Source organism: Mustelus asterias, chromosome 12 (assembly GCF_964213995.1).
Source record: "Mustelus asterias chromosome 12, sMusAst1.hap1.1, whole genome shotgun sequence".
In the NCBI taxonomy this organism is placed as follows: Eukaryota; Metazoa; Chordata; class Chondrichthyes; order Carcharhiniformes; family Triakidae; genus Mustelus; species Mustelus asterias.
The window spans coordinates 6,599,806-6,627,734 of NC_135812.1; the positions used below are offsets into that span (position 1 = coordinate 6,599,806).

The following is a 27,929-nucleotide window of genomic DNA, read 5'->3' on the forward strand; positions in this document are numbered from 1 at the left end:
TTTTTTTTTGGCAGTTAAAGTGACAAGATCTGGAGAGAAAACTGGCTAGTGCAGTTTGACAGTTCCATGCCAGTTTTCTCACCAGAACTGACACTGCCAAATTCTTCTAAGATTCTGCCCATAGTGATTCATCAGATAAAAACTATCAATGCGAAATAGAAAATGCACAGAGGTCAATCTACAGATAGGTTAATGCCTCAAAAGGGATCTTTCATTAGTCTTGATGAAGGGTCTTACTGAGAAAGTTTGCCTTTCTCCTTCAAACTGACCCAATTGGCAATCTCTCCATTTCCCATCCCTGGTTTCAGAAGTTAGTCTTGATGTAACGCTCTCCAGTCAGTCACGTATTCAAACCCACTCTCAAGACTTGAGAACACAGTCTCGGCTGATTCTCCAGTGTGGCAATGAGGAAGAATTGTACTTTCTGACACACATTTCAGATGATACAAGATACTATACATTAAACTAAGATACCATCTGCCCCCATCATGCGAGCAAAAATAGCATGCACTGTTCAAAGAATTACAGAGTGTAGGAGGGCAGCGACTGTTGTGTAGCAAGGAGTAGAGTTCTCTTGGGTGCCCTGATCAATATTTATCCTTCAACCAACTTTAAAATGTTTTACTCCATCCTTAAAGTTACAAAGCCAATGTTCAGAATGGACCGGGCAAACCCAAACCCATTCCTTGCTTCAAACACCAAATTCAAAATCCATTTGAATCCAGTTCATGGTCCCCACAAGAGAGACAAACAAGATCCAAGCTGACAAGATAAGGCATTGCACCCCATCATGGGCTTGATCTGACAATGCACGATCTTAATTGAAAGGCTGAAACAGATGGCCTGGTGATTTATCTCATAGCTGTTTGTAGTACCTTGCTGTGTGCAAATTGGCTGCTGTGTTCCCCTATTCCCCAACAATGATTGCCTTCAAAAGTGATTTAATTGGCTCTGAAGCACTTTGGGGGTGTTTCTCTATCAGAAAATCTGCAAGAAAAATTCAAAGTTGACATCCTAATTCAGATTAAAAACTGCACTCAAATAGGGGAGAATTTATATGATCTAAAGATAGTGAATGATCAGATACACGAATGTCTAACAAGGCCGTGCTCATCCACTAGCTCAGTTAATAGCCGTAATCAAAACTGCTGTATGCAGGGGCCACCTATTCTTCACCAAAAAGAGAAGTGATTTGGATTCAGGAATTGGAGGATTGGTACAGAAATTTGCAGATGATGGCAGGTTGAGGGATATAACCAATATTGTAGGGGACAGCACCAAAATAAAGGAAGATTAATGAGAATTGAAATTCAATATAGTGAAGCGTAAAGTGATTTAACTTAGGTAGGGGGAATAAGGAGGTCACATATTCCCTGGATGGCAAGAAACTAAATGTGGCAGAGGAACAAATAGATTTGGAAATACAGATATATAAATCATTAAAAGTAGCAACACAAGTTGGTAGGCTATTTTTAGGGGCCTAGATAATAGAGTGGATAAGAAGGACCTATTTTCTCAGCAAAGAGGTCAATAACTATAGGGTAGTTGATTTAAAACTAATTGGTAGAGGGAAGTTGAGGAGCAGTTTTTTTCCCCCAAACAGAGGATTGTGTTGGGGGTGCTGCCTGGACCTCACTGCCTGAAAGAGTGGTAGAGGTAGAAACCTTCATTGCATTTACAAAAACTAATTGATATGCACTTGAAACACTGTAACCGACAGGGTATTGGACCAAGAGCTGGAAAGTGAGATTAGATTAGCTTCCCCCACTCTGGTCACCATGGACATGATGGGCTGAATGGTCTCCTTCCAAGGCATAAATCTTTCTATGTTTCCCTACAAAATAAATGCAAGTACCAAGTTTCATTTCTAGAATAGAATACAAATGCATGGAGGGATTATTATATTAATATGAAACTTGATTAGACCATACTTGGATTACTTTGATCTCTACAGTGTAAAAAGGTTGTCGAAACACTGGAGTAAATCTGGATTTGCAACTATGTTAGTAGAATTGAGATGATGCAACAATCAGGAAAATGGAGGAGGCAAAAGACTAAGAGGAGTTCTGATAGAGTTTCAACTTGTGGGCGAGTCCAGAGCAACAGAGAGAGAGAGAGAGTCAAGACCAGGGCAGGGTAGGTGATGTGAGTGAGAGGAAGTTCAAAATGGATATAAATGCCAGTATAGATTAATTGTACAGAATGGTCCGTCTTTCAGTGCTGTAGATTCAATCTAATTATTCAGCTACACCACATAGACACTTTCATATTAATCCCAAAACTACTAAATCCAGCTCATTCATTCTGGCAGCAGCATCATAAACCCAATTTGTCATTGCACTGTGCTGGGAAAAGCAAGCCAAACTTAATATAGCACCTGTAGCACCAGTGCAAAATGTTTAATGATTGAATGAGACTCAAATCATAATTCACGTGATTCAGTACAAAGTTTGAGAGCTGCAGTTTTGTTGATCTGATAATGCTCCTCACCCTCCCTCCATACATGCTCACTTCAGCAAAATATAATCAGCATATCAATGAGATGCAGCATCTGTGCCTAGTGCAATTAAAAATCAAATTGCAAATCAACACTAGGGCCTGGCACCAAGCCAAGAATGACTCAGTGGAAACAAAGGAAGACCAGAGCACTCACCAGAGGGTTCAGAACTAACAAGTACAAGCAAAAGCATTCATTCACAACAATGCCGGTTTGTCACAGATGCACCTCAACACCATCCCAAAATTATAGTGCAAAATATCTTGCTCCCCTCCCTCCACTCGATAAGATTGTATCTATTAGCCCAGACAGCCAATTATGATGCAATTGAAAAAATACTTGCATTTATATAATGCCAAGTTGTCAAATGCCTCAAAACACTCATATTATGAGTGGAGTGACCTAAGCAGGGAGACAGAGCATCCATTCTGCACCAGCAATATCTAACAAGTGGTAATGATTGAATGATCAGTTAATCTGTACTTTAATGCTTCATAGTAATAGATTGATATGTGCAAAACTCTTGCACAGCACACAAACTAGTACTTTTCTTTGCAAATTAACTGGCTGACAGTAGATGCTGAAAACAAAACACTACTTGAGGATAGCACATCAAACCTAATTTTCCATCATGGTTGGAAAATCAGGTAACATGCACCGAGGACCCATTTTCCCAATGTTCTTTTGACGTGCAATACCGTTCACGGGAAATGCAAATTTACCCTTTGTATTCCACATGCCAATTCATGAAGGGAATACCCTGATCATTTTTAGACAGAAAACCTTTCTGATAAAATAATAAAAAATGCTTGATTGTATAGCTGGGAGTTAATTCTTTTGAGTTTGGGGGTTTGAGTTGAACGGATTTCTAACAGAATAATTTTATTATCTATGTCCTGCTTGGAGCCACAGATGATCACACTATCATCTAAGGGATTTTTAAACACTGCACATTAAGCTCTTTCCCTATAATCCACAGATTTTTAAATCACTGGTCTGGTATCCTCTAATCAATAGTTCAGAATTTAGTTCGTCTTCTCTCCTTTTTTTTCAATCTTAGTGGTGTCTTGCACAATGGAGCCAGACCCTTCAGCCAGCTTTCTTCAAAGAGTTAATGAAAGATGGTACATTCAGGTGACCTTAAGGAGCGGAAAGACGTAAGCAAATTGCCTACGATGAAAGATCCTAATTTCATAGCTTTATCATTGGGGTGTGCTCTGGGGGGGGGGGATTAAGTATTTGGCTCAGAAAATATAGATACCCCTCCTTTTATTAGCAATTTCAAGTGTCAGTCAATGCTAAGAACCAAATTTAGATCGCATGGATGGAAATTTCACAATCACACATTTTGTCTGAATATTAAGGGGAGTCACAAAGCACAAGAGTAAAATTCCCATCTGTGCTACGAGATTACTACAGACTCAAAACCAGTTGTTTTTTAAAAAGACTGCATGAAGTGAGTGTGAGTAATTCTATTTCCTCTGTCAGCCACAGACATCATAGAAAAAAGATCCAATGGGTATAAAGTCGCAACCGGTTCACTAGTTCCAATTCACATTATTTTTAAAATGCACTTCTGACAACAGACACCATCTCAGGACTAGCTTATGAACTGTACAAAACCAGTAGCAATTACAAAGAAATCGTACAATTAACCAGTACTTTAAGGAAATTCAAGTCTGCAGAATTGTGTGTATCTGTGTTCAAAAGAAGTATCTAATTGGAGCGGCACAGTGGCGCCAGGAACCCGGGTTCAATTCCTGGCTTGGGTCACGGTCTGTGTGGAGTTTGCACATTCTCTCCGTGTCGGCGTGGGTTTCCTCCGGGTGCTCCGGTTTCCTCCCACAGTCCAAGGATGTGTGGGTTAGTTGGATTGGCCATGCTAAGTTGTCCCTTAGTGTCATGGGGGCCAACTAGGGTAAACGCATGGGGTTATGGGGATAGGGCCTGGGTGGGATTGTGATCAGTGCAGACACGATGGGTCGAATGGCCTCTTCTGCACTGTAGGATTCTATGTCTATAATTTGATTTAACATTGCATGCACCCCCCGATGTAAAATGCTGAGTTTCTCTATGAAAAATATAATCTATCACATCTGCAAGAAATATTTTTAAGTTTCTATAACCAACCACTTCTTAGGAGAGAAAATGCTGGAAAACCTCAGCAGGTCTGGCAGCATCTGTAAGTCATGATGTGGAGATGCCGGCGTTGGACTGGGGTGAACACGGTAAGAAGTCTCACAACACCAGGTTAAAGTCCAACAGGTTTATTTGGTAGCAAATATTAATATTAAGCTTATGGTATTTGCTACCAAATAAACCTGTTGGACTTTAACCTGGTGTTGCAAGACTTCTTACAGCATCTGTAAGGACAGAAAAGAGCCTTGTTTCAAGTCCAGATGATCCTTTGTCAAAGCTAAAAGGCATAGAAAGTGGGAGATATTTATAAAGAGTGAAAGATGAGTCATAGCCACAGAAACCAGTTAATAACTGTCCACAGAGAGAATAAAGGTGTGAATGGCCAAACGGCAGAGAAGCTGAAATGATGATGTTGGGGGCAAGAAAAATGAAGAAAGACAATAAAGAAATAAAAGGTAGAGAACAATAAAAAATTAAATAAAATAGAATGAAAACAAAGGGGTCACGGTGGAGTAGAGCAAATCATTTGAAGTTGTTGAATTCAATGTTGAGACCGGAAGGCTATAAAGTGCCGAGCCGGAAGATGAGATGCTGTTCCTCCAGTTTGCGTTGACTTCACTGGAACATTGCAGCAGGCCAAGGACAGGCATGTGGGCATGGGAGCAGGATCGTGTGTTAAAATGGCAAGCAACAGGAATGTCAGGGTCCTGATTGCGCACAGACCAAAGGTGCTCGAATAATTAACCCTGGCATATATTTTAAAGTTGAACAAGATTATTTTTTAGAAAAAAATTCCACAAATGTAGTGGCAGTTCTTTGGAGGCAGTAAAAATATGGTTTTCTGAGAGAGAAATCGCTTATCCTAATTAATGGGCTTGGTAAAGCAATCTTATTTGGGATCAGGGAGCAAAAATGATGTGCGTTGGCAGAATTTATCAGAAAACTTTGAATTTTCTACTTCATACTGAAAAGGTGCATATTCAAGCACAAAGTACATACAAAACAAACTAACACTTTGGATATTTTGAAATGGTTTCAGGTTGTGTGAACAGCCTCAAAGTAATGGTACAGTCGGATTTGCTGCATTACATTTGTCATTGTCTCTCAGCAGCATAGGCTGTACAATACACCCCGAAGAACTGAATATGCTAAAAATGCTGGGTGTTCACATTTTCTAACTTAAAAGGAACTGCATCCCTGTAAGACTTCTGGGAAAGCAACACCCGTTTCCTCCCATTCCTCAACTACTGCAGCCTGTTAGAAGAGGATGCTTCTGTTCGCTCCAGAGGTGCTGAATAGCCTGCTGTGCTTCTAGTATTTTCTGTTTTCATTAGGTATCACGATCTTTTGATCGATTAATAAAGGTAGTGATAGACTCTGTTCCCATTATTAACCGCGATTACAAAATGAAAGGAAACAAATAAACTACATCTGGCCTTGCTAGTAAAACATTTTTGCCTACAACACTCTCCTGTGTCATCTTAAAACCAGGTCCAAGCTGTGAGATACAATACTTGAAAAAAATAAAATCTAGTCATTTTCCATCTAGAAACTTATTCCCCACATTGATCTGAATGTTTTCCACTCAACTGGCAAATAACATCTGAAAGTTTAGCCTTTGCGTACATTATAACTGTGCATTTCAAAAGTACTTAATTACTCTGAAGTACATAAGACACTGCAAATTTGAAAGGTGCTATAGAAATTCAGCTTCTTGCTTCTTTGTTATATGACCTTGAGAGTTCTGCCATAATCTGGACATTGTCCCCTACCCCCCGCCCAAAAGGTTAGCAACTTTGATTCAGAAATTAATGATCATTTTATTTTTAATTTCACTGGTTCAATAAGAGCTTTGCAAGTTTTGTGTTTTGCATAAAATAAGCCCCTGGTGTTTTAGCCCCTTCTCACACTGCCCTTTCCTTTCTGCTTCCTGGGCTACATTTTAACTGACTAATGGAATGAAAGTTCTGTTTATCTTTTCTCCTCTTCAAGCAGTTAGAATTCCATGTGAAGGATCTGAAACTGTTGCAACCACATTTGTACAATGTCATGTTTGTGTGAAATAAAATTACCACACTGACACTTACACGGGACAATCTCTCGATTTTGCTACCACATAAACTGCGTGGAGAGTAAGGAATTTTACTAAGCATACAATCAACTCTACATAAAGACTAAAGGCACCAGGAATGTTTTGAATTTAAAAGTTGCATTTTTTGGGATGAAGAGATTCCATCCCTTTCTTGTTAATGGAAATCATTGAGATTTCAGAATAAATAAAATAGATCAATCACTGTGTGTTCCACCATGAACAAACGCTCAAGTACAACGGGACACGAGTTCAAACTTAGGCAAGAAAAAGGCAAACTATGAGTATGAAAGATTGGATAGGCTGTAATTAGAGTGCCGTGTGTAATTTTAGGTGGTCCAAAAAGAAAAGATATTAAAGCCATTGAAAAAATATAGCGTAGATTTACCAGAATGCTACTAGGGAAAGAAAATTTCCTTCTTCAGAAAACGCTTGAAATATTGGGACTACTTTCACTGAAGAAAAGAAAGCCAAGGGGGTATAGAGATCTTTAAAATTGTGATGGGTTTTGGTAAGATGAATAGGGAAAGGCTATTTTCTCTGGTAGAGAAGTCAGTGACCAAGGAATCATCAATTTAAGGGAGGAGGTGGATTAAGTATTTATTTATGCAACAGATTGGTGGGTCAGGGAAGCAGTGCTTGTGATGTTTTTTTGGCACAACTGATCTGCAACTTGTGTAATAAATTTTTTTTATAGCCCTGTTAAAATCATTAGTGAAATCCGAGAAGTGTCAATTGACTTCACAGGATTATTTTTACACAGTAACCTGCTTGGAAATGGTGTATATTCAATGTAGAGAAATGCAAAGTGCTTTCACATAGGAACCAAAAAAAAATCCAAGAAGTGAGGATTAATTAAATGGGAAAAAAAATTAAGTTAGATGAGAAATGAAAACGAAATCGGGAGATTCCAATTGACAGCAAATTTCTCTGCAATGTCTGCTGGCAGCTGGTGAAGTAAATCAGACTTTGTGATTTATTAAAAAGTCAATATTTAGCCAAAATGTGGTAATCCTGCCACATTATGAACCATTGATGGTATTTAGAATGCAGTATGATTATTTTGTGTGTGCACATGTGTGGTGTGGTGGGGTGGGATGGTTTCTCACTGGCGAAGAGAGGATTGAGGGTGATACTATTGCTGGCTCTAGGATTCAAAAAAGTTAAGTAATTGTAGACCACAACAAGCCTGTAATTTTCAGAACAGTACAGACAGACTGCTAGATTATACTTGAAATAATATTAGTGAGTAGTCAGTCTACGGAACAAGTTCCCTGGAGAGATTTTAGAAGATGATATTCATTCAAATGCAAATTAGATTCCTTTCATTTCATAACAATTTGGAATGCAGCTGAATAATTTCAAACATGACAAATGGCAAGTGTAACATTCTTGGGTAGAACAGGGTCTGGGTTTGTTGTCAATAAATCAATATATTGCTATGCTTAGTCAACATCAGTATCATGATACCGTGCGACTTGAAGGTGAACTGGAAAAAATCAGTCACGGATCGCACTATTGGGCACAAACCAGCAAGTCTTCATAAATTCAGATACAGGTGGAGCACGAAATGATCTCGCTTGGAATTACCCTCCACAGTTGAACAACCTATCAATTACCCATAAATAAGTGAGGCCGAAATATTGTGTTTGAGGCCAGAGCATTGTGTGGTTTCAAGAAAAAAATAGATGTAGCTCTTCGGTCTAAAAGGGTCAAGGGATATGGGGGTACGGTGGGATCAGGATATTGAATTTGATGACCAGCCATGATCAAAAGTAATGGCAAAGTAGACTCGAAGGGCCGAATGGCCTACTCCTTCTTCTATTTCCTAAATTTATATGTTTCTAACTGGTTGGACAGGGAACCTTGGGAACTGGACCCCAGCAAGGGGTCCCATGTCTTCAGAGGGTTGGAGACGAAGTTGGATGAGGAAAAAAAAGCACCCATCAAAAGCTGCCAAAAATAAAAGATTGGATTGGGATATATACAGATACCTGTTTTTTTTTCAGGGAATAAAGGTTCCTGATGTAACAATAAAGAATGATGCTGGAATGACATTTATAATACCCTGCTTGTTAACCCATATTTACTTTTACACGCGCTGCAGTAAGTTCTTCGTACTTCCTAACTTGAAAAAAAAAGGTTAGCACCACTGCAGCAGAGCACATTCTTTGGAATCCTGATACAATTTTATTAATATTCATCACCGTGTAATTTGCCCAATAAAAGTACAAAGGGGATCTTCTCATTGTGTAATTATAGTTTGTGCATCTACCTATCCATTAAAACTAAAGACTTATGCCCCATAGCACCATTGAAATCACTTGACCTGTTGGGTAAATGCAGGATCCAGAGTCCACAGCAGTACTGCAACGTAGTCATCCGATCAGAGGTCAAACAGCAACAAACACACACGGCAAAAGATACACATTTCCCTACTGGTGTTCAAGATGCACAGAAGCAAAGCAGTATCATGTGCCATCCATTTTTAGACCATACTGCTATTTCAGAGTCTGGTAACACATAAAAATGTTAATAATAATCTTCCATGAAAAACTATACTAACAGCTCCCTCGATAGCTGACATAGTAAACTATTTAATTAATCCCACTCACCGGCTCTTTCCACAAACCTTGCAAGTTTTTAGCCTTTGAGGATTTACTCGGTCTCTTTGACCGCTAATATTGAATCTGCTTCCACCACCCTTCCAGACACTACATTCCTGATCATCCTAACTTGCTGGGAGAAAATGCTTCCTTAGATCTCCTCTGGTCATTTTACTTTAATGCTGTATTACTGACCCTCTGCCACTGGAAACACTTATTTTCTCTACCAAAGCCCTTCATGATTTTCAACACCTCTATCAAATCTGCCCTGAACATTCTCTGTCATACAGAGAACAACCGCAGTCTCTACAGTCTATCCGCATAACTGAACCACAGAAATATTATGGCACAGGAGGCCATTTGGCTGTGTCAGCTCTCCAAATGACCAACTCACCTAGTTCCATTCTCACACCTTCTCCCTGTAACCTTTTTAATTTATACAAATCCAACATAACCTAACAGTGTTCCAGAGTTGTCCTGCCACATTCAAATATTTGTGTACATACATTCCTGGGTTTTGTTGTTCTGCACCCCATTTTCAACTGTACCAGTTGGCTCATATTGCCTCTCCTCACTCAGCTGCCCAAAATGCATCACTTCGTAATTCTCTGGATTATATTTCACCTGACATTGGTTAGCCCAATTCATCCTCCTGAAGTCAGTTACTGTCCTCCCCCCTGTTGCCTACGTTTTTGAGTTTCCTAAGATCTGCAAACTTTGAAGTCATGCCTTGTATATCAAAGGACGGAACATTAATTTATATCACTAAGATCTGTTAAACAGCTCTGATGACGGGTCATCTAGATTCGAAACGTTAGCTCTATTCTCTCCCCACCAATGCTGTCAGACCTGCTGAGATTTTCCAGTATACGATTCTCACCAACTTTCACAGATGCACCATAGAAAGCAGCCTTTCCAGTTGTATCACAGCTTGGTATGGCTCCTGCTCTGACCAAGACCACAAGAAACTACAAAGGGTTGTGAACGTAGCCCAGTCCATCATGCAAACCAGCCTCCCATCTATTGACTCTGTCTGCACTTCCCGCTGCCTCAGAAAAGCAGCCAGCATAATTAAGGACCCCACGCACCCCGGACATTCTCTCTTCCACCTTTCCACCATCTTCCATCGGGAAAAAGATACAAAAGTCTGAGATCACATACAAAACGACTCAAGAACAGCTTCTTCCCTGCTGCCATCAGACTTTTGAATGGACCTTATATATAGAATAGAATCCCTACTGTGCAGAAGGAGGCCATTCGGCGCATCGAGTTCACACCGATCACATAGCCTCACATATTTACTCTGCTAATCCCTTGACATTAGGGTCAATTTAGCATGGCCAATCAACCTAACCCGCACATTTTTGGACTGTGGGAGGAAACCAAAGCACCCGGAAGAAACCCATGCAGACACAGGGAGAACGTGCAAACTCCACAGACATTGACCGGAGGCCGGAATTGAACCTGGGTCCCTGGCGTTGAGAGGCAGCAGTGCTAACCACTATACCACTGTGCCGCCCTACAAATCTTATTAAGCTGATCTTTTTCTTCACCCTATCTGTAATTGCAACACTATATTCTGCACCCTCCCCTTTCTTTTTCCTCCACGTACTGCATGGGTGGTATGTTTTGTTTGTCTCGAGTGCAAGAAACAATAGTTTTCATTGCATCCCAATACATGCGAAAAAAATTAATCAAATCCAGATTTCTGTTAATCCCCCCCGGTGGAGGGGGTGGGTGTGTGTGTGTGTGTGTGTGTGTGTGTTTAAGACAAAGTTTTACACAACGTTGTCTGATTCTCATACACAATTGCTGTCTCAGATCTCTTTGTAAAAAATGTACATTAGCTGTGTGTTGGATTCTGAATCAACCTACACATGTTGTGTTCTGCCTGATGACAGGTCCTTGGCTCATTGTTGGCTGACGATTTATCCTGAGCCACTTTTTCTAGGCAGTTGTGGTCATTTCCACTTTCCAAGGCAGGGTGAGGAGGCAGGTCCCAACTTTACCTCAGCCAGAACGGGAATTGAGAACACACAATTGCCATTATCCTGAACCACTCACTAGCCATCTAGCCAATGGAGCTAACTGTAGTCCCCTCAATTTACCTCATCTTTCCCACCTTGGACTTCCACCTTATTCTTCTGCAGTCAGATCAGCACAAATAAACATCTGGGTGCAATCTTATAGGCCGGTCGAGCCACGCTCCTACTACGGTGAGTTTGGAGAATTTGGCACCAAGCCACATCTCCATTCACTGCAGTGGGATGGAAAAATTCCACCAGTGTGAACGGCCGTAACATTCCAGCCCTGGTTTTTTCGGTGGGGATCAGAGAAAAATACATTTTATTCTATTTTCAATGTCATGTTTATCTTATGCTTCCTGTTATTAGCATATATAAATGATTATGAAAAAAAAAGAAACAATCGCAAAGTCAAAACACAAAGATCCACAATTTATTGCACCATCTGCCTGTGAAACACTTGTAAATATGTATTTTAGCATTATACAACTCAAAATGCTCTCGCCGGATATAGCAAAGATTAAAATCTAGAAATGTGTTACTGGGTACTTATCAGCTGAAGTAAACAAAAATCCCAGACCATGGCACTTTACCCCATCCGAGTGATACTAAGTATATTCCACTGGTGCATCACAGTGATTAACTGAATGTTACAAAGCAGTTTCAACTGATATCTTTGACACAAAGACAAAACATACATACAAGAAAGGTCAGAATTTTTCCCTTTCAGATTAATCGGGTGACATGGTCCTCCCCATCCCACTTCACTTACCATGCAACTCAGTGCAAAATCCACGTTATTACAACCAGAAGGATCAACAAATTCACTTGGATTAATGTCTTCAGTTAAAAATATCTGCAGGCACAAAAAAAATGAAACAAGGTTCAGTTCAATTGCAAAAAAAGCTGAAAATTTAATTAATCTTAAAAACTGCCCTTCATTTCCAGCACCACCCCCAAATAAATACAGCATTTCAAGCTTTTTGAGCTTTCCGATCTGTGTAACTATTTATCAGGACATAAAAGATCATAGTGCCCCTGTCCTGGTCCCCCCATGCTGACACTATAGTTAAGAAAGCCCACCAATGCCGCTACTTTCTCAGAAGACTAAGAAAATTTTGCATGTCCGCTATGACTTGCACTAACTTTTACAGATGCACCATAGAAAGCATTCGTTCTGGTTGTATCTCAGCTTGGTATGGCTCCCGCTCTGCCCAAGACCGTAAGGAACTACAAATGATCGTGAATGTAGCCCAATCCATCACGCAAACCAGCCTCCCATCCACTGACTCGGTCTACATTTCCTACCGTCTCTGCAAAGCAACCAGCATAATTAAAGATCCCACGCACCCCGGACATTCTCTCTTCCACCTTCTTCCGTCGGGAAAAAGATACAAAAGTCTGAGGTCACGTACCAACCGACTCAAGAACAGCTTCTTCCCTGCTGCTGTCAGACTTTTGAATGGACCTACCTTGCAGTAAGTCGATCTTTCTCTACACCCTAGCTATGACTGTAACACTACATTCTGCACTTTCTCATTTCCTTCTCTATGAATGGTATGCTTTGTCTGTATAGCATGCAAGAAACAATACTTTTCACTGTATTGAATACATGTGACAGTAATAAATCAAATCAAAATCAGTTAGGCTATAGCACTACAATACAATACCATTGAGAATGCCCCAGAAGCATGGCCACCCCACAAGAGGTGATTTCACTCCCTGCCTACAGGGACAAAGCACCAACAAGAACATTATTTTATTCTGGCACCAAGTGAGCTGTAGGACCATCCCATGACATTTTCAATAAAAATGGAGCGCCAAGAGAGAGTTTCCCTCCCATTGGAAGCAGCTGGTCTAAAATCTGCACCTCTTCCCAACACCTTTGAAGGTCAGGAATCTGAGTGTGATCTGTCACTACTGCACTGCATATTAATTAAACAGCATGCTAAATTATAAAAACTTAGTTCAGGAACACAACAAGTTCTTTGAATCAATACCAAGAGTGAAGCAGTTTCAAGCTAAAACATTTACTTAACTAGAACTTGGACTAACAACGTTGTTGTAGGCATTGAAAGTCAGTAAAACCCAACTGGTTAACAACCCGAGAAAACAGATTTCACAGTTTCAACATATAAAATCAGTGATTACCGATGCCTCTGGTTCTAGAGGTAAGTGCAGCAACTAGTTTGGTACCAAGCCAAACAAAGATCGCAGATTTCAATTCTTAATCTGAATGAATCATTTCAATCTGGGTCGCAATGATGTTTCAACTGGCCTCAGCAGCTCAAAGTATGAAGACTGTTGGAATGGAAGGGCTGGAGGAGGAGCAAAGTAATCAACTCATGTTTCTGATTGGTGCCTAGGTGTGCATCAAAAGAGGCAGACATGAGAGAGGAAGAGAATATTTGAGCTTCCAGGAGTCATAAAGTTAGAGTTTTACAGCATAGAAAGAGGCTCTTCAGCCCATCATATCCATGCCAGCCATTAAGTGCCTATCTATTCTAATCCCATTTTCCAGCACTTGGCCCATAGCTTTGTATGCTATGGAATTTTTTGCCCCCTTCCAAGCCTGTCACACTTTGACCATCTAATGTTCCCCTACCATTCTTACCCTATTATTCTTACTATTCTTCAGGGGTTTGCCTGCATATCTGCCCTTCCATCTCGCCAGACTCACTGTGGCGGCAGAGTTGGACCAGAAGGCGACTGTCCAGAGGAAGGCAGCTGCTCAGTGGTGGGCACGGGGTCGGAGTTAAAGTCCATCAGCAGCAAGGCTGTGGACTCCTTTGCCTCTCAAGGTTTCCTCACAGAGCTGCTGTGGGAGTGGAGGCGCCATCTTGCACCCCCACTCCCTCCGAGCACTAGAAAATGGTGTTAGTTGCACCATGCTTTTGACATGAAGGTATCCATAGCCAGCCTCAACATCAACGGTGACAGAGAGGCACAATGCAGGTGCCAGGACTTCTTGGTCCTCCAGGATGGGAAGTATGCAGTATGCTTCCTGCAAGAAACCCACACCAGTCTGGGAGATGAAGCTACAGTGGCAAAGTGGCCCTACTTGAACCACCTAGCACCTAATTCTGGCAGGGTGACTATCTTGTTGGTGCCGCGTTTTCAGCCAGAGATCTTGGGGGTGAAGGAGCCTTTGCCAGGGCAGTTGCACTTGACGGCTTACAATGGGGGTGTTTGACCTTATGAACGTCTACACTCCAACTGCTGGGCAACAGCAAACAACTTTCTATGAGAAAGTGTCCACTCATCTTGACACCAATGCAGGCGAGTGCATTGCCCTCGGTTGGAGGGGAGGTGGATTTCAACTTCACCCTCAAAGCCCCTTGCACCACATGACGGTGATGGTGAAGTTGCAGGACCTGGACAGGTCCCTCAACTTGATTTACATCTGGAAACATCTCCATCCTGGTTCCAGTGTCTTCACGTGTATTGGAGCATCCAGACTTCACCACCTTTATATTTCAAGGGCTTATGCATCTGGCATTCCGTCGGCCTCTGTACAGCAGGTGCCATGCTCGGACCACAACTTGGTGTGGGCAGATCTCATTTCATCTCATCAGGGTGGCGTCAGTGTACTGGCACTTTAACAACCGGTTGCTGGAGGACGGGCGGTTCCCGGACTCGTTTTTGTAGTTTCTGGGCTGGCTGGAGAAGGAAGCGCGGAGACTTCCCCTCCATGAGGCTATGGTGGGATGTGAGCAAGACTCACGCCCATCACCTTTTGTCAGGAATACGCGAGGGGGTCGACAAAGAAGTGGAAATCCAGGATCGAGGCGGTGGTTTTCAACTTGGAGTTACATCTGAACCCAACAAAGACCCAGCCCTACAGCTGGCGTACAGTGAGAAGGGCACGGTGGCACTTGCAACTTGTCAGGTCCCGTGGCACGTATGTGAGGTTGCAGATCCGGATCTGTATGGACCTGGACCACAGCTTCCCTTCTACTCACTGGAAAAAAGACTTGGGACACATCAGCAGCTCCATACGCTGCTGGCCAGCAACAGTCCCCTTGTCTCGGATCTGGAGAGCATCAAGGCTCTTACTTGCAATTATTATGTTGCCGTTTTTTCGCCAGATCCATCCAGCGAGGATGCCGTAGAGTTTTGTGGGCGGTCCTGCCGCAGGTTGGTTTGGAGGACGCCGGTAGGCTTGATGCTCCTATCAGCCTAGAGAAATTGGCCGGCACCCTCAACAGCCTCTCTAGGGAAAGAGCCCCAGAGTTGGACTGGCTGACAGTGGAGTTCTTCAGGGAATTCTGGGTGATCCTAGGGGATAGTATTGCGACTGGGGAGGTTTTGTGGTGCAGGGTCACAATTGCCCTGCTGCCCAAGAAAGGAGATCTCCACCACCTCAAAAACTGGCACTCGGTCTCGACCTTCTGTCTTCAGACTCTGCAGCGATACCTTTACGTTGAACCCCCCTTCTCGATGGCGTGCCCTGGCGACATATTTCTTCTGCTCGGTGCACAGCCTGAACTAATACGTGCAGCTCCTGTTCATAGACCAGAGGGGTGTTCAGAGCTTGAGGGACCCCCTTAAAGTTGCATTGTGCCACAGTTGTCCCCCGTGTGGAATGAGCTGGGTAAGAATTATCTGGGTAGTGGAGGACAGGGCTGGATGAAAGTGCATGCGCTCACCCTTGCGTCTATCTGTAGCTGGAGTGCTGTGTGCAGTTCTGGTCTCCTTACATTAATAGGAAGGATGCGATCGCACCGGGGGGGTAGAGGAAATTCAACAGGATGTTGCCTGGGATGGAGCATTTGAGCTATAAAGAGACTGGAACAGAGAAAGAACAAAGAAAAGTACAGCACAGGAACAGGCCCTTCGGACGTCCAAGCCTGTGCCAATCATAATGCCCTAACTAAAAAATAGCTCTGCCCTTACTTAGACCATATCCCTCTATTCCCTCCCTATTCATATACCCATCCAGATGCCTCTTAAATGTTGCTAATGTGCCTTCTTCCACCACCTCCTCTGGCAGCATGTTCCAGGCACCCACCACTCTCTGGTGAAAAGAGTCCCCTGCACATCTCCCTTAAACTTTCCCCCTCTGACCTTGAATCTGTGCCCCCTTGTAATTGACAGTAACACCCTGGGAAAAACCTCTGACTATCCACCCTGTCTATGCCTCATAATGAGATAGGCATGGATTGTTTTCTTTAGTAAGAAGTCTCACAACACCAGGTTAAAGTCCAACAGGTTTATTTGGTAGCAAATACCATAAGCTTTCGGAGCACTGCTCCTTCGTCAGATGGAGTGGAAATGTTTCCACTCCATCTGACGAAGGAGCAGTGCTCCAAAAGCTTATGGTATTTGCTACCAAATAAACCTGTTGGACTTTAACCTGGTGTTGTGAGACTTCTTACTGTGTTCACCCCAGTCCAACGCCGGCATCTCCACATCTTGTTTTCTTTAGAGCAGAGAAGGCTAAGTGAGGGACATGATTGAGGTGTGTAAGGTTATGAGGGGTATGGACAGAGTGAGTGGGGAGCAGCTGTTCCCCTTGGCTGTGGGGGTCAATCATGAGGGGGCATAGTTTTAGGGTGAGGGACAGGAGATTCAGAGGGGTTTAAGAATTTTCTTTCACTCGAGGCCAGAAACTTTACAATCTTTAAAAAATATTTGGACGAGCACTTGAAATATAATATTCAAGGATATGGGACAAGTGCAGGAAAATGAGATGAGCGCGGCTTTAGTGGTAAATACTATCGGTGCAGACTTGATGGGCCAAAAGGCTTTTCGTGCTTCTATTTTCTATGTTTCTGAACTGTTTGACTCTATTATTAACAATTTCTGCTGAGCCTCAAATATAAACAAAGCTTCCATGGATACAACGTCTTTCAAAACCTCAAGATGTCTGGAAGCAATTTATAGGGAATGAAATACTGTTGCCGTTTTCATGTAGGCAACATGGCACCAATTTACACACAGCAACCCACTAAGCGCAACATTCTTTTATTTGCTTACTCTTCCCTGCATTCTCATTGTGTTAAAATTCAGATTAATTGCATTGCTTTCCACTCCAACTCCTTCCTTGCTACAACTGCAAAACTGTGGGGCCCCTGTCACCTACAATTTACACGCTTTTATAAATGGTAAACTTTTTGCATCACAGATCCTCCACACTTTGCTTACCCGCTATTCTCTTGTTTTCGCAATCTTGGTGAAATCATGTACTCACCGCCTAGACCTTTCACCTAGATTTCTCAGTTAAAACAAAAGGCCTTTGAATCTTCCCCCTCTTAAACAGCATGAACTTTAGAGATAATTCTGTACAAACACACAGATAAACATCGCCAACCTTAAAATGCTGCCAGACAGATCAAATAAGCAGATTAAGCTCCAAATGGGATTAAACTGGTGAACTCAATGTGCCATATTATTTCAAAGCAAGTGCATCAAACATATGATTGTGAAAGTATTGAAAATGCTAGATCTCTTACTGCAGAAGCAATGCTAAATTCAACTGTTCTCCACAGAAGTACCTGCCAGACCTTACTCCTCTCCTCACTCACACTACCATAAATAAACGAGCCCCTTCAACAATTCTTACCACATTCTATGTTGTGCTTACTATACTCTTGCATTTCTCCCACATATAATAATGCAATTTATATAATGATGTAAATTTATCTTTGTCTTGGCCTTTCGTCAATATTTCTCAATCCAACTGCACCAGAGGGAATTTACAAGAAAATGCATAGAACTTAAGTGGCAAGCAATATAGAGTGGATGTTTTCCTTTGTTGGACATTCTAGATCAAGAGGCCGTAGTTTTAGGCTAAGGGGTGGCAGACTTAAAACAGAAATGAGGAGGAATTACTCCATTGTGGAATTCTCTACTCCAGAGTGCAGTGGATGTTGGAACACTAAACTAATTTGAGGAGATAGGTGTGTTTTTAAGTAGAAGCAGGACGAAGGGTTATGGGAAGCAGGCAGGAAAGTGGACATGAGATTAGCCATGATTGTTTTGAATGGCAGAGCAGGTTCTTGGGGCTGAATTGCCTACTCCTGCTCCTAATTCTCATGTTCTTTAAGTAAAGATTGAGTACTAAAGCAAATATAAGACTTAAGTATGAAGAAAGTATACAAGATGCACAAGGGTAGAATGCTAAAGTAGCTTTTACACTGATTATTTACTAATGCTCGAAGCAGAACAATACAGAGATGCAAATATGTCCAATACATTTCAAACACAGGGCTAGTTTCCCATGTTTGCCAAGCTCCCTTAACCAGGGAGCTTGAAATATTATTACACAAAGGTGCCAGCCTCCAAATATTAAGGCATTTATTCTACAGAGTAACAGATCCCAGGTCTGCTATCAGCACAATTCATGCAAAATAGTATTAGATAGACTCAAGAATGACAACAAGAAATAGATGATAAAGAGAGGACAGAAAGCACTGTAAAACCACTGAGACGGAGAACAAAAATAACGAGGCAAGAAAGGAATGACAGGCACAAGTGGGATGGAAACAAATAGGCTTTTACTTTATCTTCCTGCTCAATCAATATGAATAGGAGATGGACTGGAATTGTTTCTGTATAATACAAACTTCCAAGTTAAGTGTTCACATTCACAAACAAATCCTGACCAGCCAGTTTGCAACAGTAACAAACTACACCATTCTCAAAAGCAATGTCACGGGGATTAAATAGCACCACCATACCAATTCTTGCTTCCAAAACCTTCAAGTATTCAAAAGCAGAACTACCTATTCAGAGAAAGGGTAACTAGAATATAATGTATAAAAATGAAGGATATATCGCTCAGAAATCAACATAGAACTTGGTCTCAACCATTAACGCAAGATTCTACATTAAATTAATCTCATGTTCCTACCTATCCTCTGCCATAAACTTTAACTTTATTTATTAGTGTCACAAGTAGGCTTACATTAGCATTGCAATGACGTTACTGTGAAAATCCCCCAGTCGCCACACTCCGGCGCCTGAGGGAGAATTTAGCATGGCCAACGCACGTCTTTGGACTGTGGGAGGAAACCGGAGCACCTGGAGAAAACCCACTCAAACACGGGAAGAACATGCAGACTCCACATAGACAGTGACCCAAGCCAGGAACCAAACCCCGGTCCCTGGCGCTGGGAGGCAGCAGTGCTAACCACTGTGCCACCATGCCGTCATGTTCCAATCATAACAATAATCCCAGATCAAACTGGATTCATCTATGTAATGAAAGCAAACACATGTTTGCTCAACTGCATTGAACCAGTGATTCCCCACAACAGAACACAGTAAACTTTAACCATTTTTTAAAAGGTTTGTTTACAAGTTAACACCGCAATGAAGTTACTGTGAAATTCCCCTAGTCGCCACAGCCCGGCACCTGTTCAGGTCAATGCACCTAACCAGCGTCTTTCAGAATGTGGGAGGAAACCCAAACCCAAGCACCCGGAGGAAACCCACGCAGACACATACAGACAGTGACCAAAGCCGGGAATCAAACCCAGGTCCCTGGCGCTGTGAAGCAGCAGTGCTAACCACTGTGCTACCATACCACCTGTAATATTCAATAAGCATCTTATAGATTCCCCCAAATCAACACGAGCAAAAAACAACTTTAAATATGACTAATTTACAAACAGAAAGCTGGGAGTCTGAAGGAAACAACATTTAAGATTCAATCATTCTTCTCTTCCTCCAAAACACAGTGCAGCACCCACACCCCCAGAACACTTAACTATCTGGCCCACGGTCCTCCCAGCAAGTTCCGTGTTAACCCAGAAGATCACAGCCCAGTTGCGGTGAATTATTAACAACTATTAGAGGTCAAAGTCTTGATCCGAGCCAGGACTCTGTCCCCTGTCTCTATCACAACACAGTTAAGGGGCTCTCAATAGCCTCAGCAATCCCCATCATAGCACTATAACAACCCTTCAAGATGGGGCTGGTCTGCCTGATCGCTCCAGTCAGCCTCCCACTGCTTCCCCAACCCTTGGGCCCCAGAATATGCCCACCTGATCACTGGCGACATACACAGGAACATGTCCTGTACCAGCTGAGATTATTCATGAAGGCCCCACCTTCTTAACCTTGCCATTCGTCTGAGCTGTGGTGATCCTCAGGTTAAATCACCACCAGTCAGCTCTCTCCCTCAAAAGCAGCCTATGGTCATCTGGGACTATGGCAGTTTTACCTTTACATAGAAACATAGAAATAGAAAATGATTACTGCAAAGGCATCAAGTGAAGACACCAGGTTAAAAAATGCTGCATTTATCTTCCCCTAATTTCTTAACCCTTCGCCACACAGCTTGTTGTGAAGTTGTAGGTTCCACAGATGCTACGGAACAGGGGTAGACCATTCTCCCTTTGAGCCTGTTCCGCCATTCAATAAGATCACGGCACATCTGGTTGTGGTGTCAACTCCACTTTCTTGTCCACCCCCACCATAACACTCAATCTCATTTACCCCACTTCCACACACCTCTGTCCAGATATGGTCTCACTTCATATCCTTCCAGCCCCCTATCCCTCACGGTGGCACAGTGGTCAGCACTGATTCCTCACAGCTCCAGGGACATGGGTTCGATTCCTGGCTTGGGTGACTGTCTGTATTGAGTTTGCATGTTCTCCAATTGTCTGCGTGGGTTTCCTCCGGGTGCTCTGGTTTCCTCCCACAGTCTGAAAGTGCAGGTTAGATACATTGGCAGTGCTAAATTTGCCCCCAAACAGGCACCGGAGTGCGGCGACTAGGAGATTTTCACAGTAACTTCATTGCAATGCTAATGTAAGCCTACTTGTGACTAATAACTAAACTTTTTTATTGTGCTGATCATCATCCTGAGTCACCTCAGATACAAAAGTCTGAGGTCATGTACCAACCGACTCAAGAACAGCTTCTTCCCTGCTGCCAGACTTCTGAATGGACCTACCTCACAATCTCGCACGTTGATCTTTCTACACCCTAGCAATGACAGTAACACTACATTCTGCACTCTCTCCTTTCCTTCACCCCTATGTAGTCTATGAACGATATGTTTTATCTGTATAGTGCACAAGAAACAATACTTTTCACTGTCTACCAATACATGTGACAATAATAAATCTAAATCAAAATCAGATCACCTCTCTCAGTATTCTCTTCAGTCCCAGTCCCCACATCAGGCTCAAACCTGCAGCGCCTACTCATCAACCCGCTCCCACCCGCACAACCCTTCATCCTCTCCCACCCTCTCCCACCCCCCACTCCTCCTCACCCACCCCCCACTCCTCCTCCTCACCCCCACAATCTTAGCCCCTCTCCTCCCGAGGGCGCCAGGCTCCTCTCTGCCCACCTCATTTCCCCCCCTCCCCGGTTACTTCAGACATGGATCGAGGCCCCCGCCGCCTCTGACTCGCCCGGGTGACTGAGCCCCTGCTCGCTCCCCCCCCCCCCCCCCCCCTCCTCCTCCATGGCCCCGGTTACGGCGGGTGCCGGCTCCCTCAGCCTCTCTCGCGCTCCCCCGCCCCGGTTACCGGCTCCCTCAACCTCCAGCGCTTCCCCCACCGTTGCTCCGGTTGCCACAGGTGCCGGCTCCCCTCACCGTTGCCCCGGTTACCACGAGTGCCGGCTCCTTCAGCCTGTCGCGCGCTCTTGCCGTTGATCTGGAGCCGCACCGGAAGTAGACGTGTTTCTATTCGCCGCGGCCGTAAGTCCCTGACGTCGATGAGGCGCCTCCTTTTTCGGTGCGCGCGCGTTTCTTTCTCTTTAAACTTTCCCATTCCCGGAAGCGCTTTGTGGCCTCCTTATTGGTTTTTTTAAAAAAATGTTATGCACTTTTTTGCCAGAGTTTTAAATAACTAAAAAATCTAACGGGTAAATATGAGAACGGGCTCGGTGACGTCATAACCATGCGCCGCGGCGGCCTGGTTTCGGCGCCTCGGGAAGCGGCGGCTCAGCAGCTGGAGACCTGTGAGCGGCAGCTAAAGGTAGAGAGAGAGCTGGGGGCGGGGGGATATCTGTGCTTCACAGACTCCATGCAGCCACACTTAAAGCTTATCCTCGGCTCAGATCTGGTTACGATCACGGGCTAGCTCCAGGCTAATCCTGACTAGGCCCCAGGGTTGCCAACTCTCCCGGGTTGATCTGGAGCTCTCCAGACATTGAAGAATTAAAATTCCAGGACACTGCTACAAGGACGCACGGAGAATACTGATAGGGGCTTTTTTTTTTAAAAATGTCGCATGTTTTCACTTTCTAGCTTATATAAGATATTGGAGTTGAAAAGTTACTATGTAGTGGTTTTTCAGTGCAGAAAGAAGCCATTCAGCCCATCGAGCCGACACTGACAATCCCACTCAGACCCTATCCCCGTAACCCCATGTATTCACCCCACTAACCCCCCCCCCTGCCTGACACTAAGGGGCAATTTAGCATGGTCAATCAACCTAACCCGCACATCTTTGGACTGTGGAAGGAAACCGGAGCACCCGGAGGAAGCCCACGCAGACACAAGGAGAATGTGCAACTTCCACAGACGGTCACCTGAGGCCTGAATTGAACCCAGGTCCCTGGTGCTATGAGGCTGCAATGCTAATCCACTGTGCCACCATGCTGCCCCACGATTCACAATTCAATCATGTAAGAGTTCATTTGACACTGGAAGACATCCATTGTAAAGGATGTTGGGTGACCATTGGGCATGCTGATGGGGGCAAGTAATCTTGTGATGGATGGCATGGTGGCACAGTGGTTAGCTCTGCTGCCGCACAACGCCAGAGACTTGGGTTCAATTCTGGCCTCAGGTTACTGTCAGTGAGGAGCTTGCATGTTCTCCCCGTGTCTGCATGGGTTTCCTCTAGGTACTCCATTTTCCTCCCACAGTCCAAAGATGTGCGGGTTAGGTTAATTAGCCATGCTAAATTGACCCTAGTGTCAGGGGGATTAGCAGGGTAAATACATGGGATTGCGGGAATAGGGCCTGGGTGGCATTATGGTTGGTACAGACTTGACGGGCCAAATGGCCTCCTTCTGTACTGTAGGATTCTATGATTCTCAGCCCAGAGCCACTGAGGAGACAGTCTTACTTGACACCCCCCCCCGGGCAACTGTAAAGACCAAGCAAATGTATAACTTTGCAGGTCTAGTATTGTGTCAGAGAATGCCATTTAACCACTGAACCCATTTCCTTTGTTGAAGGTGGTGATTTCAGACCTTTGGAGGCATTGGTGGTGTTTCAGACAGCAGAATGTTCTGGTTTTTCTCTGTTTCTCTGGCCTTAAGTTTTAAGCTTATTTATTTGGGAGGAAACCGGAGCACCTGGAAGAAACCCACGCAGACATAGGGAAAATGTGCAAACTCCGCACAGATAGTGACCCAAGTCAGGAATCAAACCCGGGTCCCTGGCGCTGTGAGGCAGCAGTGCTAACCACTGTGCCACCATGTCGCCCTGATTCTGATCTCTATTTGTGTTAATGGTTAGTGAGCGGGGGTGGAATCCAGGATGCAGAAAGCATAGCGGATTGTGTCACTTTGTGATAGTAATTGACAGATGGTTTGATTCATGCCAAGTAGTGTAGATAAATCTAGAAAAAGCGACAATGTAGATCCAGATTGGCTGCATTGTCACACTGACGCATTTTCACACATCACAGATCTTGTGCTGCTGGAGGTATCAGGATGGCTAAATGTCTTGGTTTGACCAGGATAGTCATTCCTTTCAGAGACAAGATGATTTTGTTGCAGAATTAAGGGATCACATGGAAAGTTTAGGACTTTTGCTGCATAAAAGCCCAATTTCTTGAATTACGTATTAGGTAAAATGCTGCCAGCGATTTGCGTCAGGAGTTATGGTTACTGTAAAGGCCAGACAGGATAATCTTTCTTTGTCTTCACACTCATAGGTGTTTGCAGAGAGGCACAGGATGGAGTTTCTGACCACCCCATTGACTTTAGGGATTTTGACTGGAGTTGGATGTGGGTTGTGCCTGGGATGGATGGTACGAGGACGATTTGTTGGATCCTTAAAAGCCCTGCCCTCTGCGCGGAACGCAGGGATGGAGACCAGCACCATGGGGGAAAGCGGGGAGTACAAGATGGTTTTGGTAGTCCGTAATGACCTGAAGATGGGAAAAGGTAAAGTGGCGGCTCAGTGCTCGCATGCTGCCGTCTCCGCCTACAGGCAGGTGCAGAAACGGAATCCAGATCTGCTCAGGCAGTGGGAGTACTGTGGGCAGCCCAAAGTGGTCGTCAAGGCGCCAGATGAGGACTGCATCGTTGATCTGCTGACAAATGCCAAGGATCTGGGGCTGACCGTGAGTTTGATCCAGGATGCTGGTCGCACTCAGATAGCACCTGGATCACGTACTGTCCTGGGCGTTGGACCAGGCTTGTCCGAGGTAGTGGACAAAGTTACAGGGCACCTGAAACTTTATTGAAATGTATCTGTGCTGCAACTCAGTGGGCGGTTACAGGAACGCATGGGTCTCAAACCTACAGCTGGAGTGTTATTGACAATCAATGCATCCCTGCCGATGAACTCCAAGATCTTGTGTTTTGAGTCAATTTATATTGATAGGATATTGTGTGGTGCTCTGTATTCATTCCTCTCAAGCTGACAAGACTGAAGTGAATGGATGCGGTTGAAGACGCTGGTACCTGCTGTTCTGTGTGGGTGAAAATGTAACACATGCAGAGTGCTGCTGATCTGCCCACTCTGTCATCAGATGGCAGTGGCCCAGCTGGTACTGCTGTGCCTCAGGATGTTACGTTGTTCAGAGGGGCAGTGTTGGCACTGGTTTAAAAACTCCACAATGAGGGCAACTCCGTGTTTGCTGAGGCACAGAGGAAATGGAGGCATTCCCATCAACAGAGCTCTGAGTCCGGGGCAACTTGCTAAGGAATTTTAGTAACACACTGGCACCAATAAAACGTCCGATATCGAGGGCTCTTTCTAGCACACCTCTCTTGCTCCCACCTCCGTCTGTTCACCGTGGGGAAAAAAAATCAATGCTCTACATAATATCCCTAGAATAATGGAAATCCCAAAACAAATTAAAACCAGCCTTTTTGGGCTGATCTGTGGGATGTGCTGAATATCAATGACTTTCTGTAGAGGTTACCGATCCTTTCAATTGAAGAAAAATCTGCACAGCCTTCCTAATCCGAACCAATCTTTACCAAACAACATGAACTCTGAGACAGAACAGTATCTATCAGGTGCATGAGAGACCAATACATTTAATTAATGCAAATTGATACTTGGTGGCTCTGAGAAAGTCATTTTGCCTTTTTGTAAAAATATCCGCTCCCAATGACTGTCTTCATTGTTCCATATTAAAGAATCACATACCTGATGAATTACTCTATTAATGTGTTGGTATTCCATGTTAAAGAATCATCTACATGATGAATTGTGTTGGTATAATATTCCTAATGAATTTGCACTTAAACATAATGGTTGACTTGCAGAGTACCTTTTTAAACTTTCTGTTTAAGTGATGGAGCGTTTTTGCTCCCACCGCATGCCATCCTTCCTGCAGCACTTGGTAGGTTAGTCCTCTCGGCCTTTCGATTTTCCATCGTCGAAAATATCAGTGCCCCTCCTCACTCACTCGCACAGACCTAAAGTTAACCGGTGCACGCCAGGTTTAACCGTCCATCGTCAGATCTGGCTGGACCACATCAGGTAGTAGCAGACCCACAAATCTGCAAAACAATACAACAATTTGTGGTTCCAACAACACTGGAAAAAATAACCTATGGCAGCTTCTCTTTATCAACCGATTCCTTAAACCCCTTATCCTTCTCTCCCACTTCCCACAAGTATTAGAAAATCATGGATGTTTGCGTCACTGAAACTGAGACCATCGTTTCGACCGTCACTGATGTCTCCATTTACCTTTCAAGCCAAAGTGTTCCCAAAGTCTCGCCCCCCGCAACTCCCTGCCCTGAACCTGCATCTTTGTCTAGTTTTTCTCTCAACTTCCCTCATTACTGCCCACCCAACTTCTTTTTCTGGCACTTGCCAACACTAAAAGGTTCCCTCATCTCTGGTGATGTCTTTTTCCATTTTAAAACTGCTGTCACCACTAGCTGCTCAAATAGCCACCCCCGATCCCTCATTCCATGAAAACTACTGCCCCATCTCCAGCATTCCCATTGTGAAATTCCAACCTGTCTTTCCTGAAATGACCCCGATCACAGTCACAAATATCCTCTGCAGATGCAGCCTTCCGTTGTTCACCATCCTGATTATCCACCAGAATTTTCATGGGATGCCATGAATCGTCTAGTTTGTTCTCTGGGTATGGCCATCGCTGGCGAGACAGTAGATGTGGCCGATTGCAGGTGGCGAGATAGTACTGGTGAGCCTTCTGCTGGACTGTTGATGTCCATGTGCTGATGGTCCTCCAGCAATGCTGTCACAGCCCCCCACAGGTCAAGTGACCTGTTTATCTCGAGCAGAAATGAATCCAGACTCAGGCTGGTTGAATGTGCAGTGATTGAACAAACCTTGTTGAGGCAGAAGACGTACAGATCCATCGTTTTGCTGTGTGATTATTTTTATACCCAGAAACAGCAAATGTGCTACATTGGATTAGATGTTACAGTTTCTCTCTGCATGAAACGTTTTGACTCACAGCCTTTGCTGTTGTGAAAGTTGGTTTCCAGACTTTTCCTCATTAATGACTTTTATTTCAGTTTCTTCTGAAAGGAGATTATTTCATTTCCCCCTCATAAATTATCATAGAGTGAGATGGCGGGATAGTGGTAAAGTTGCTGGACCGGTAGTCTGGTGGCACAGTGGTTAGCACTGCTGCCTCTCAGCGCCAGGGACCCGGTTTTGATTCTCAGCTTGGGTCACCGTGTGTGCAGAGTCTTCATATTCTCCCCGTGTCTGCGTGGGTTTCCTCCGAGTGCTCCAGTTTCAAAGAACAAAGGAAATTACAGCACAGGAACAGGCCCTTCGGCCCTCCAAGTCTACACCGACCATGCTGCCCGGTTTCCTCCCACAGTCTGAAAGACGTGTTGGTTAGGTGCATTTGCCATGCTAAATTCTCCCTCAGTGTACTCAAACAGGCGCTGGAGTGTGGCAACTAGGGGATTTTCACAATAACTTCATTGCAGTGTTAATGTAAGCCAACTTGTGACACTAATAAAACTAAACTAAACAGGATAATACTCTGGGGACCTGGGTTCAAATCCCATCACAGCAGCTGGTGGAATTTAAATTCAATTAATAAATCTGGAATTATAAAGCTGCTTTCAGTAATGGTAACTGTTAAACTATCATTGATTGTTGTAAAACCCCATTCGGTTCAGAACAAAGAACAATACAGCACAGGAACAGGCCCTTCGGCCCTCCAAGCCTGCGCCGCTCCCTGGTCCAAACTAGACCATTCTTTTGTATCCCTCCATTCCCACTCCATTCATGTGGCTATCTAGATAAGTCTTAAACGTTCCCAGTGTGTCCGCCTCCACCACCTTGCCCGGCAGCGCATTCCAGGCCCCCACCACCCTCTGTGTAAAATATGTCCTTCTGATATCCGTGTTAAACCTCCCCCCACTTCTCCTTGAACCTATGACCCCTCGTGAACATAATGCCCTTTGGGGAAGGA

At 43.8% G+C, this 27,929-nt stretch overlaps 2 protein-coding genes across 5 annotated transcripts in view; one reads left to right on the forward strand and one right to left on the reverse strand.

Annotated features, from left to right (window-relative positions):
* The window catches only part of vmp1 (vacuole membrane protein 1), a 158,008-nt gene extending 135,995 nt beyond the window's left edge, over positions 1-22,013 (reverse strand). The window contains exons 1-2 of one of the 3 annotated variants that reach the window (XM_078224649.1): positions 21,914-22,013; positions 12,128-12,211 (exon numbers count right to left, since the gene is read on the reverse strand). The gene's annotated coding sequence lies outside the window, so the exon portion shown is untranslated. Of the gene's footprint in view, positions 1-12,127; positions 12,212-21,876 lie in introns of all 3 variants that reach the window. The other 2 variants (XM_078224648.1, XM_078224650.1) reach the window with 2 other exon arrangements.
* A 1-nt stretch (position 22,014) lies between these two features.
* ptrh2 (peptidyl-tRNA hydrolase 2) lies at positions 22,015-25,757 on the forward strand. Of its 2 annotated transcripts, none has more exons than XM_078224651.1 (2): positions 22,015-22,298; positions 24,213-25,757. In XM_078224651.1, exons 1-2 carry the CDS (start codon positions 22,221-22,223, stop codon positions 24,744-24,746), a joined length of 612 nt encoding a protein of 203 aa, XP_078080777.1. In that variant the 5' UTR covers positions 22,015-22,220; the 3' UTR covers positions 24,747-25,757. The 2 variants fall into 2 exon arrangements, with proteins under 2 accessions (XP_078080777.1, XP_078080778.1); XM_078224652.1 differs by having other exon boundaries at positions 22,016-22,055; positions 24,213-25,669.
* Positions 25,758-27,929: the final 2,172 nt, after the last annotated feature.

Bases quoted from the DNA above. Each gene is read 5' to 3' on its own strand.
- ptrh2 (XM_078224651.1), top strand. From the start codon at position 22,221: ATGCGCCGCGGCGGCCTGGTTTCGGCGCCTCGGGAAGCGGCGGCTCAG. The intron at 22,299-24,212 runs GTAGAGAGAGAG...TCACACTCATAG, and splicing joins CCTGTGAGCGGCAGCTAAAG to GTGTTTGCAGAGAGGCACAG.